Source organism: Lycorma delicatula, chromosome 6, assembly GCF_047948215.1.
Source record: "Lycorma delicatula isolate Av1 chromosome 6, ASM4794821v1, whole genome shotgun sequence".
NCBI lineage: Eukaryota > Metazoa > Arthropoda > Insecta > Hemiptera > Fulgoridae > Lycorma > Lycorma delicatula.
The window spans coordinates 141,292,341-141,305,194 of NC_134460.1; the positions used below are offsets into that span (position 1 = coordinate 141,292,341).

The following is a 12,854-nucleotide window of genomic DNA, read 5'->3' on the forward strand; positions in this document are numbered from 1 at the left end:
TTAACTTAGATGACTCCGACGCCCTCGGGTCGGGAGGTTCTTCAACCATATCCTCCAGCATATGGGGTGATGGTGGAGGAGACTTATGAGAACGGGATGTCGCTACTGACATCCCAGAGGGGGTGTTTATGTGGGTTACCTTCATAGGGATCTTGTTAGTTGGCTTACTGCCAGCTGTAGTAGCCTCTGCCCGTACCGGTAGCGTGAGGCTACTGTAGTAGCCTCACATAATGTAGAGTGAGATTAATTATTGGAACTAGACTAGAAATTACCAAAAAAGCTGATATAAAATATTCATCAAATGCTACTTGATTAATCTCTCCTAAAAATTGTAAAAATGGGTGAAACAAAAGTTGACATAAACAGATACTTGAAATTTGGATTATAAAACATATGTGTAATCGAAACATAATGGTAGATTAATTTATAAGTATAAATACAATATATAATATTGTGAAGATAATGAAGACAACAAAGCAGAATTAGTAGCATGTGGTCATTTTTTGGCTGTAACACAATAGAATGTCAAGTGACTGTTTTGAAAGGAATCACATTAGCCTTAAAGGATAGATTGCTGATGGGATAAAGAAATAGAACCATATGTTTGTTAGGGATATATCAATGAGAATTAAAATTTTGTAAACATGGGTAATTAGAAAAATTTATAAAAAATTTCTAATATTCTGTTTTTGAATATTCCGCCATCACACTTACTGCCATCGAATGAAAATATTCTATTACTTTTGGAGTGTAAATTGAATCAATACGTCTGTTTTAAATATATGTATCTCACAACTTTCTGGTAAACAATTGATTATGCTGAAATTTAGATATATTTTATTCCAAAATTCTATACTATTCATCGGAAGTAAACCACTTTTTTCGTTCACTATTTATGAAGTTCTGTGAAACATATATTTTTCTAAACACGAGAAATACATTTGCTTCCGTTACAGAACCAACAGCTGACAACGCTGTTAAAGTAAAAAGTAAAAACACAAAATGGCGCCAATCTACTTTGGGGGTCATTGACTGGTAATGATGTGATTATATGCATACAGTTCGGGTTAGTGTTTACAGCTTATTCCCTTATTCAATTTTAATGTTTATCTATAGTGCACTAATTCAAATTTAAATGTTCGATTTTTGTTTTAGTAATAGTTTATGTTTGTGTAAAGTAATGGAAATAATTTTGTCTTCTCAGTGTTTTGTTTACGTTATTTGAAATTTTGCGCTTGGGGTTTCGTTCGGTAACGTATCCCGTTATTTTAGAAAAAGTAATTAGACATATAATTTTTAAATCGTTTATCTTTATGGTTGGTTAACTTACTTAACCTATAACGATTTCTTTTTGGTTTTTCATATTTTTCGTGAATGTGGCGAATACTGTCTTCTGCAAAAGTACGTTATTATATTTAATTTTTTTTATTTGTGTAATGTTGTGATTTACTTGTGTGATGTTGCTTGAGTAAGTACAAATAATTAAAAAAAATCAAATGATCAACATTACTTTGTGAAGTGTAACGGCCGTCTGCACAGTTTATTTGCCAAGTATATTGAACTCGCTTTTATATTTTACTAATATACAATACGTAAAATTATGTATTTCAGGTTTACTGTTAAACCTGAAATTATTTCTTAATTTTAAGCTATAATTTTATTTTTAATTTTTAGTGACAAATAATTTGAAGATGGGAAGCAAAGTGAAAGTCTCGGCAGAATGGAAAAAGAGGGTGAAATCTGAGTACATGCGGTTACGTCAGGTTAAGAGGTACAAGCGTGCTGATGAAATTAAACTTGCATGGAATAATAATAGGAAGAAGATGGATGGTAAGGTTTTACTGTTTATTTGTATGCTATTTTGTAAGTTGGTTGATAGTCTGTAAAATTGGGTGCCTATTCTTTAATTCATATGTAGTTTTAACTTGTAATTGTCAACCAATTCACATTTAATTGATAAGAACTGGTATTTCTAAAATGTGAGAATGAGAATATTTTTGATGCCCAGTAAGTTGTTAACTAGTTTAAAACCTTAAAAGTACTTAATTTTGTATTTTTGGTTTTAAGTAGTAGTTTTTTCATTTAATTAAAAATATATATTTCATTTATACTTGGAAACTTAAGGCTGTGCATATTTTGAGCCTAAGTTTTTGAATTAATGATTGAAGCCCACAAATTCACGGGCCAATGAGATCATGGGCCACCTACATTGTAAATTGATCTGCACATATTATATTTCATAGGATCATTTTCTGTAATACGTTTGGAATGATACACAAGTTTGTTTACTGCAATCTAGTGGATATCCTTGAAAAACGTTTTCAAGAACAACTGCCAATTTAGTTACAATTTTTCCATGAAAATTTGAATGATCCAGTTTTTGATTCTGATTGAGAAAGTCTGAATCTGGTTTGTAGCATAATCTTATTTTCATATCTGATTTAGAAGTTGAATTGGTTGATGATAGTAATAATGAATAATGCAAACCCTTCGGGGCAGGTGAGGAGTCTGATGATGTTAATCATTAACTAGTAATAGTAAAAGAATATTGATTAAAGAAAAATGGCCGATTGACAATTAGTCAGATTTTGGATCATCATTTACACATAATCAATCTGTCAGAATCTGTCTGTGTTGTATCAGAAGTGTAAGAATTGTTTATTTTTAAATATTTACTCTATTTTTAAACCTGATGTTTATTTTTGTAAGTAGATTTTATGTGATAAAATAAATTATTTTATGATGGCTCTCAATGATAAAATAATTCATCTCGATACAAAAAACATTAAGTTCAAACATAATTTCTTGCAAATCTTAGAAGAGTACCCAAGGGTACTAGGAATTTGCATTTATTGTTAAAATTCAAAATGAATCCTAAGAACTTAACCACTTTACATACAGGTCAGCTGTCATATTTATGTTTTGTTGCTTGCATTAAAATAATTCCATAAAAATATACATAACACTTGGTAGACTGAATAACACTTAAAATGTCTCATGTAATCTTTTGAGTGCAGAAATTGTGAATAGTGACCAAAGTTTTCTTTTAAGAAATTTTTTTTGTTGTTTAGAAATAGAAGAAAGCAAAGCCTTGAAAAAAATAAATACTCTTATCCTATTGGGAGAAAAATTGATGTTCCAATATGGGTTGCTTTAAATTTGTAATTGTAGGCACTCGTCAGACGGTTACTGAGGAAAGTTCCTTGCACAATGTTTAAATCTGGTCTCCTTTATTCTCAGTTAAACTTTTAAAGTCTTAATAGAAATTCTTTCCTTTTAGGATGTAAGAATTTTTATTCCTTTTTTACACCTATTGGCTCTTTTAGCACTCTATAATCCTTTTCCTCTCATAATATGGCCCAGTCAATTAGCTTTCCTCTCCTGAATTATTCAGTTTCAATCATTACTTGTTAATTGTTCACTTTGTTCTTTAAATCTGTATCAGTCTCCTCCATCTCTACATTTCAAATGCCTTCAGTGACTCCATTTTTCTATTTTTGTTGCCTATGTTTCACCAATGTACAAAAATACATTTCAAACATTACATTTAACTTAACTTTGTTATGTTCACTATAAACATTTATAAGTGAAACACCACATTACAGCCTAATTACTGTCTCTTTCTGTAAATGCTTCATTAGATATTGCTGTTTGTATTTTTATTTCAGTCGGATACTATGCTTTACAATTTACACTGACTTAATTTTGTTTTATTTTAACATGTTTAGATAAATTTTAATATAAGTTCATTGTACTTTATTCTGATTGATAAATGTAAAAAATATAAAAAAAAGGTAATTGTTTAGAAAGATGGCAATCATTCAAATGTCGGTAATCTTGACATATGTTGTTATAGTCATTGTCTTAAGTAAACAGAAAAAAGTGTTATCTACTGCAGTTTTTTATAATAATAATGATGAAATTTATTTATGTTTTCTTAACATCTGAGTAGGAAATAAAAGTCAGTTTTAACACAAAGATTAGTATTCAAATAACTATATTTTTATGTACTCTATTCTAATGGAAATGACTCAGATATAGCATCAAAAAAAGCATCAATACAATACACCTTTCACCCTAGTTAGGTCCCTCATAAGTTACACAGTATCCTCTCCAAACATTTTGTTAAGAACGAATAATAATTATTAGATATTGAGTATATGAAAAGAAAAAGTGTAAACACAAGAGTATTGATACAAATTCAAAACTCTCACTGCTATGGGAATATGTAATTTTTTGATTTTGAAATCTTTATAAATCAAAATCTGTAATAAAGTGATACTTTTGTATATTTACAATCAGTATGGTGAAAACATATGCCAAAATGATTGACATTTGAATCTAGATTATCTTTATATATAGTTACCAAAAAAACTTTTTCCATTAAACTGATGTAAAGCGATTTAGTTTCAGTTAATCCCAGAGTTGGTGTAAACTAGACAAAATGTTTATGCCAGACCTTTGGCAACTTTATTAAATTGACGATTGTTTTATTTAATCTAGAATTTTTTGTAATTTAATAATTTCAGAAAAATTGTAAAACAAATTTATTAATTAAAGATGTAGGTAGTTTTAATAAAATAAGTCAGGAAAAATTGTTGGAACAATTATTGCTAAATGTGTATGTGAAAATGAGTTTGGAGATGATGAGAGTTAAATTGTGTTGTTTTGTTTGATTTTTCTTTTTTCATTTCTATTCCTTTACAGCAGTCCCCAAGAAATTTAAGTAAAAAAAGACTACAACCTTATGCTTCAAAATAGAGTAAATATGGTAGGAGTCAATGTTTTGGGTATCATGTGACTTAGTTAATAACTTATGAACCTTTTTTTGTATGTATGTATCTTGCATAACTCAAAAATGATTTGTCGTATGATGTTGAAATTTTGGATTTAGGATTGTTGTAACATTTAGTTGTGCACCTCCCCTTTTGATTGCATTAGACTGAACCAAAAGTGTCCAAAAAAGCCCAATATCCAAATAAATTGGATTTTGGACTTTTCTTAACTGCAGTAATAAGATCTCATTGAGAGCTTTTCAATGATATATACTTATTTTCATTGTTTCCAGAATTATAACCAAATTAAAATTTTAATTAATGAAATATTTGTATCGTAGAGGAAGGTTTGAATCAGACTTCATCTACTTTTTTTTAAATTGAAATATATCGACTTATTAATAATTATTAACCTCATTGTAAAAAAAAAATTTACCATGAATAGTAATTTAATATAAAAAAAAAAATCAGAAGTTTTTAATGAAATAAAATTTTATCTACTTTTCATTTTAAGAAAATGCATAAATGTAATTTAATAGGTGTACAAGGAAATCATGTGTTGTCCACATCAGATTTTTTTTAAATATGATATACCAGAATATTTTGCTTTTGTGATATTTGCCTATATCATTTTATTTGCAATAACATTATTCATTTAGACGTTTGCTTAGATCAGAAAGATGAAAAATGTGAATAAACACTTTACACTAGGTAGTTGAACTGTGTAAGTTAGAATTTTTTTTAGCCAAATAAATTTATCTTTTTTAAAAATTAAATAAAAAGTAAATTTATCAAAATTAACATATCTTAATTTAAATAAATATTATAAATTTATTTAATGTTAAATTAATAAATTTATCAAACTTGTCAATATACTGAAATTACAAATAAATCTATTGGAGTAATTAAACAAGATTCATAATTTGAAAGCTACTTTTTGATACCTCAGTCTTTATTTGTAATTCAATTTTATTAAATTAATGTTCCAAGAATTATATTTAGTACCAAAAAAAAATGTCATCTGACATATATTTATATTTATATTATAACCTATTTATATTAAATTATTTATTGTTTTTAATCTGTGCATTTTTTTTATTTATTAATAAAACATAGTTATTTGATTATTTACATATATTCTTTACATATCTTTGAGTTGGTTATACATACTCTGTATGTATGAATAAACAGAGTAACACATAAAATCTGAATATAGATAACGCATTACATGTATTGGCTGGCTGCTGTTATTTTCATTTTATGATGGTGTAACATTAGTCATTTTAGTCACTCAACTTTACCTTGGTAGTAGAAAATGTCTATTTTTTTATAGATTTGAAGATATGATCGAGTTTCAGAAAGCCACTTTAACAAAAATTGATACTTATTTCTGTAATATCTTTGTTTTCTTGAAGTTTTGTAGATGCCTTGACATATTCTTTAATATTTCTAGTCTTGATTGAAGACAACTTTATCAATGTATTCATACTTTGGAGTGTGTGATAATGTTTTGAAAATTATAATGTTATCGGTGTTGATAAAAACTAACCTCAGTTTTGTATATATTAAAAAAATAACTCATTATTTTTAGTTCTTATTATTTCTACTTTGTTTTTAACTTCATAAAAATGTCTTTAAAACATTCATTCATTTAATGAATCATTTGAATCATTTAAAACACATTTTTATTTATTGATTTATATAGCAAGGATTTACATTCTAATTATAATAATATTGTGTTGAATAAGTTACGCATGAAGTAGTATAATTCTATCAGTAAAAAAGCTTAAATTTTTGCACAAGGGGTTTTGGTACAGCTAACTATTAATATGCCATTATATATCCACTATTATAAACCATAGTTTTCTTTGTAGTACTCATTAATACTCTGACATTTTTGGTTAGTAACCATGAAATCATGATTTTTACAATGTTTGTCTCACTTTTTACATTTCCTAGTTATATATTTTAGAATTTATAACTTCAAAAACAAGTTTTTATTTACAGTATTCTTATTTTTTAATTGTCTAAATTACCATAGGCATATTCTACATTTACATAGCTGTTATTAAATAGATATTCAAGAAATTACTTTTAAAACTTGTGATAAATAATGTAATAAATAAAATATAATAATAATAAATATAATGTAATAAATAAGTTTATTGCTTAACTTTATTACTGCTGTTCTTAAGGGTTAACTTGTATATATGAGGTGTGGCGGCTATTAAGTAACAAGACTAATGCTGTAAAATATTTTATTTTAAATTTATACATATTTAGTTATCCCCTTCAATATACACCCTTCCTGTATCTTTACAATGCCCCATGCGAATTTTCCTTTGCTTGAAACAGTGCTTGAAGTCTTCTTCTGTGAGCTCTTTCATGATATATGCCGCTTTTTCTTTCACAGCTTCAACGGTCTGAAATCTTGTTCCTTTTAATGCAGATTTGACTTTGGGGAACAGATAAAAGTAACATGGTGCCAAGTCAGGCCAATAAGGCGGATGGTCTAACACTGTGATGTTATACTTGGCTAGAAACGTCGTGACAGACAGTACAGTGTGAGCTGGTGCGTTGTTCTGATGAAGAACCCGTGACTTTCACAATTTCTTCCACAGTTCCGGTCTTTTTTTTCTTATTTTTTCACAGAGTTGAGCAAGGATCACAAGGTAGTAATGTTGATTAATAGTTTGACTTTCAAGAACCCTGTGAAGGTACAGAATCCCATGAATGTAGAAAAAAACAATCATTTTCACTTAGAATTTTGATATGCTCATTCGAGCTTTTTAGCTCTCTGTGAAGTTGGGGCTTTCCAATACATAGAGATTGATGCTTAGTTTCTGGATCATAAGTGAAAAATCAAGATCCATCACATGTTATCACTCTTTCCAGGAAGTATAGGTCATTTTCGGTGGGATTCAAAGTGTCAGAACAGTTAATTTTCTGGAGCTTCTTTTTGTTCTATTGTGAGAATTTTAGGCACCATTTTTGCACTTTTTTTACATGTTAAAATTGTTATATAAAATTTGCCTTACACATTGTTTGTCAATTCCTATAGTTATAGCAGTCGCATGAATAGTTAACCGGTCAGATCAGATCAGATTACCAATTTTTTTCAATATTTTTCTCTCTTTGATGTGGAAAAGCGACTCGGGCATATACCATGTTCAATGTTTTCTCGGCCATCTTGGAAATGTTTAACCACTAATAAACCCAGGGCACATGATAAACATTCATTACCATATACTTTTTTTTTTTAATAAAAGGTAAGTTTCAGTAGCAGTTTTTCCTAGTTTCATATAAAATTTCACAACAATTCTTTGCTCTAATAAAACACTTATAATTTTTTCGGCAAAACAAAAAACCCATGTAAATGAAGGACATGGCCAGACTAATACGTCTACAGAAACTGGAATGGTAACAATTACGACCGACAGCTACACACCTGTCGGTTGTATGAATTTGGCGCATATACAGTTCTGTAGCAGCATTAGTCTTGTTATTTAATAACCACATTGTATGTTTATGCAGTTTGTGCTTTACTAAACTGTTATGGATTTCAACAGTTACTAGTTGTTTCTAGGTTTGTTTGTATTGATATAAGATTTGAAGGATGGAAGTGTGAAAAGAGCGTTTGCCAGTTTTTCTTAAAATTGGAAAATGTAATTTATTGTAATATTATGTTGGAATAGTAGTAACCGATTTTGTTACATTTTTAATTAATATTATAGGGTATAGAATAATTATGTTGGGTTAGATTAAGTATTATTATTGGATGAAATAATTATTCTTAATTGCCATATTCTGTGATGATTCATTTTAATGAAAAAAGATTTTGTGTATAATTGTATGAACGTGAGTATATCTATCACTTCTTTATAATTTGCTTTTATTGGTTTGGAAATCTTAATGCATTTAATTATATAGATTGTTATTTAATTAATTTTACTTATTAAAATCCATAAAAAAATACTTACATGTTTAAATTAATTTACTGAAAAAATCTTTTACAATAATGATATTTGTATTTTATACATTTTTTTTAGAATTGTTAGCCGAGGAGGAGAAGCGATGGAATAGAAGTAAAGCAATTTGGGTTTGTCAGATGGAAGCACCTGCCCATGTTGGGTGTATGAAACGTGCTGAAGTAACATGTTCGGATGGTGCAGCACTATCATGTACTGTTAAAGTTATTAATGCTGTTACACCAATACCTACTATGTATACTTGGGCCCCTATACAGCAGAATTTTATGGTCAGTTTAGGCATGTTTTATTGTTTTTATACTTAACTGAAATGGCTTGTGATCACTTGCCACCACACTAGATGAAAATATATCTGACAATTTAAAAAAAAAAAAAAAAGTGTGGTGTGTTTCTGTTTGCTCTATGTACTTACATTTTTATTTTGAATGAAGTGCTTGACAAAATGTGACAGAGTAGCAAACTGCATCTGCTTCTTTTTTTTTTGAAAAATTTTCTTATTTATATTGAAAAAGTAAAGCAAATTTATTGCAATTCTTTTTAAATTATTGAAGCTTTTCTTCGTTGTAAAAGTTTTTGTTGTTGAAGTACGCTAAATTCATGAACATTATTAGTACAATTGGCAAAAAGATTTAACAAAATTATATGTAATGAAACATTAACCATGTAACATTTTTGTGGCAGGCTGTAGGCCCTTTTTTTTCAAGGGTATATAAATTTTATTACAGTATTACATGCTGTACAAGTCAAAAGAAAGGCTGTTCCTAGCATTATTTATTTTCATTGGTCTAAAGGAATTTATTGATCCATTGAGCTTCAGTCATTGGCATTTTATGATGCTTACTTCCTGTTTTAATTTTCCAAAATGACATTTTCTTGGCTGTTGTAGGTTGTAAAATTATCAGCTTTTAAGGGGTGCAGCATATCATTGTACTCAGTACCTCCTTTATTGTTATTTATTATAATGTAAAACAAAATGTTTCTTTTTATTTTATCAGGTATGTAGGTGTTTCTTAACTGATACCTCTTGTGCTGTATATATTTAGTTGAGGTTAATTTTTGTGAAACCTGGTTATTTATGAGAGATCATGTAAGAAGTAGGTTGTCACACTGTAGGTGCTATTATAAATAATTGGTTGACATAATTGTGGACATGATTATAATTGCTCCTGTAAAAGCAGCAGTCCTTTTAATTATTAAGGGAGTACTAAATATTTAGTGTGGGAATAGTGATATTGCCTGAGTTATAAACACTTAGTTTAGTGTTAAACTTAACTCTGTTGAAAGTGATGGAAAACCATGATCTTTTTTCACTAGAAAATATATTATTTATTCCACTTTTAATTTAATATGATGTCTTCATTTTATATAAATTATTCTGAGGTATAGTCATGTGTCTGAATTTCCAGTTAATTACTACTCAATACATTATAAAATATAAGAATTATGATTCTTATATCGTCTGATAACTAACGTGAGTGATTAGCATTCTTATACTTAGTCAAAACATGAAGTGTTAGAAATATAAAAAGAATAATAGGAAAAATAGTTTTCAATGGGAAATGAAGATTAAGATTAGATGTGAGAATTTACAAAAGACAAAATAGAAAAACGTCAAGAGTTTTTTTTTTTTTGAGGGCGAAAAACGCTTGCGCGTTATCATCGCCCGGAATCTTTTTTTTTTTTATATAAAAAATTAAAGGATTTAAAACTAATCTAAAAGATGATGAATAAAACTTACAACTAATATCACAGGTAAAAACTAATATAAAATCAAGAGTAAATAGATTTTAGGTCTGAGATGGGAGTAAGGGCCCATTCTTGGATAACAAAAGACTAAAAAAAAAACTAAAAACCATAAAGGATCTAATATAAAACTTAAAACTAGGTTAAAAACTAAAATAACAAAATTAAATAAAACTTAAAACTAACACAAATTATATAATTAAAACTAGGTTAAAAATAAAAATTAAAAAGGTGAAATAAAACTTAAAACTAACATTACTAAAATCTTACAACTAATATCACAGACAGTCTTTAAAATATTAAAAAAAATAACTATATAAAATTTAACAAATTCCGATAAGGAATGTAAAAGGCTCCTAATCGGATAAAAAAATCAAAAACTCAGAAAAAAATTAAAAAAATAAAAACTTATTAAAAACTCTTCCAGCATTAAAAAATATACGCAACAATATTACATTTTTTGCATTAACCCAGCGCTACGCAGAAATAGAAACATCCGGGTTAAAATTTCATTATCATTGCACAAGACACCACGGATGTTTCTGGGTAGATTAAATTTACGACGCAACGCCGCATAACTATGCAATCCACAAGTATATGGTGCACAGTCATGGAGCAGTTGCATCGTGCGCATAGGGGTGCTTGTCCTCTTGTCATCAGGTAATCGTGTGTAATCCTTGTGTATCCTATTCGCAATCGACAAAGGACTACTTCCTCACGCCAAGTTTTTCTATATGAGGAGTCCCATGGCAACACAGAATCTTTAATCTGTCTGAGTTTATTATCAATGGTAGCTGTCCAGACACCTTGCCACCACGCTCTCAGTGATTGTTTTACACAATTAATAAAATCAGAGGTAGCAATTCGGTTGGTGAAAGGAGGCTGATTACATGCTTATTTGGCAGCAGAATCTGCATGTTCATTACCTGGAATCCCTACGTGGCTAGGGACCCAGCAAAACGTTACTTCTGTGTTGGGATTATTCAACTCAGCTATTGCGTTGTAAATTTCAATGACGATAGGATGTTTGGAATAAAAGTTTTTTAAGGCTTGGAGAGCACTACACGAGTCACTGTAAATAAGAATTTTTTTATATTTATTGTTAATGATGTTTAGAGCCTTATTTATAGCGTATAGTTCAGCGGTAAACACAATCGTAATACCTGGTAGACCAAACATATAAGTTCTTTCATTGACAACACATGCACAACCAACGGTATCGTTTTGTTTCGATCCATCAGTGTATACAACCGCGTCTGGTTTCATCTTGCAGAGAACACACTGAAACATTTGCTGGAAGACAATAGGTAGTGTTGATTGTTAATTGTATGTCGTAAGGTCAAAAGTAAAATTTATAAGGTTTATTCTCCACGGAGGATATGAGCAAGTATACGTAGGAAAGAATGACGGTGTGTCAACATTTATATGCTGCAGCAGACGCCGGGTACGAATGCCTACAGGTGCAGTACGACGTGGATGGTCCTCATACTTTCCTAGATTAGGATTTCTAAAGACTGACTCAAGAACTGGGTGATTTGGGACTTGATCTAAACGCGCCTGTGGTAAGCCGAAGGAAAGCATGATGTACACTATCCAGCATTTTAAGCATGGTTTGACACGCTGAAGAGTAGGCGACACAACCATAATCTAAACGGGAGCGAACAAAGGAATAGTAAAAACGTATCATACATGACCTATCGGCTCCCCAGTTGTTGTTACTAAGGACCCGCATCATATCTAAAAGTTTGAAACATTTTGTCCTCAATTCTTTTATATGTTTGACCCAAGTAAGTCGGCTATCAAAAAATAAACCTAAAAACTTGACGTAGGTAGAAATAGTAATAGTCTCTCCGTTCAGAAAAACTTGCGGAATAGAAGGGTTTCGTAGCCGAGAAAAAACTACACATTTTGTTTTTTCGGATGAAAATGTGAAACCAGTAATTCTGGACCAAGCTTCAAGGTGAGATATAGTGTTCTGCAGTAGTCTCTCTGCTGTGGGTGTTGAACGGCTTGAAATGTAAATAGCAAAATCGTCTGCAAATAGAGAACATGAGACAGGAGTCTGCACACATTTGGTAATACTGTTTATGGCTATAGAAAATAAGGTGGCACTTAATACACTACCTTGAGGCACTCCATTCTCCAAGATGACACTATCTGAGAGCGAATCGTCCACCCGAACACGAGCTGTTTGGTGATTTAAGAATCCCCGGATAAAAGCAAGCATATTGCCCTTGATTCCCCATTCTTTGAGGGTGTTAAGAATACCACGTCGCCAGGCTGTGTCATACGCCTTTTTTATATCAAAGAAGATAGCGACGAGGTGTTGGCGATTGAAGAAAGCGTT

The 12,854-nt window shown here is 29.9% G+C and overlaps 1 protein-coding gene across 3 annotated transcripts in view; it reads left to right on the forward strand.

Moving 5' to 3' along the window:
• The first annotated feature begins 963 nt into the window (after positions 1-963).
• E(z) (histone-lysine N-methyltransferase E(z)) overlaps positions 964-12,854 on the forward strand; it is a 70,615-nt gene continuing 58,724 nt past the window's right edge. The window contains exons 1-3 of one of the 3 annotated variants that reach the window (XM_075368676.1): positions 964-1,066; positions 1,675-1,830; positions 8,825-9,033. In XM_075368676.1, the coding sequence (XP_075224791.1) occupies positions 1,692-1,830; positions 8,825-9,033 (348 nt within the window). In that variant the 5' untranslated portion in view covers positions 964-1,066; positions 1,675-1,691. Of the gene's footprint in view, positions 1,067-1,104; positions 1,402-1,674; positions 1,831-8,824; positions 9,034-12,854 lie in introns of those variants that run through there. The other 2 variants (XM_075368677.1, XM_075368675.1) reach the window with 2 other exon arrangements.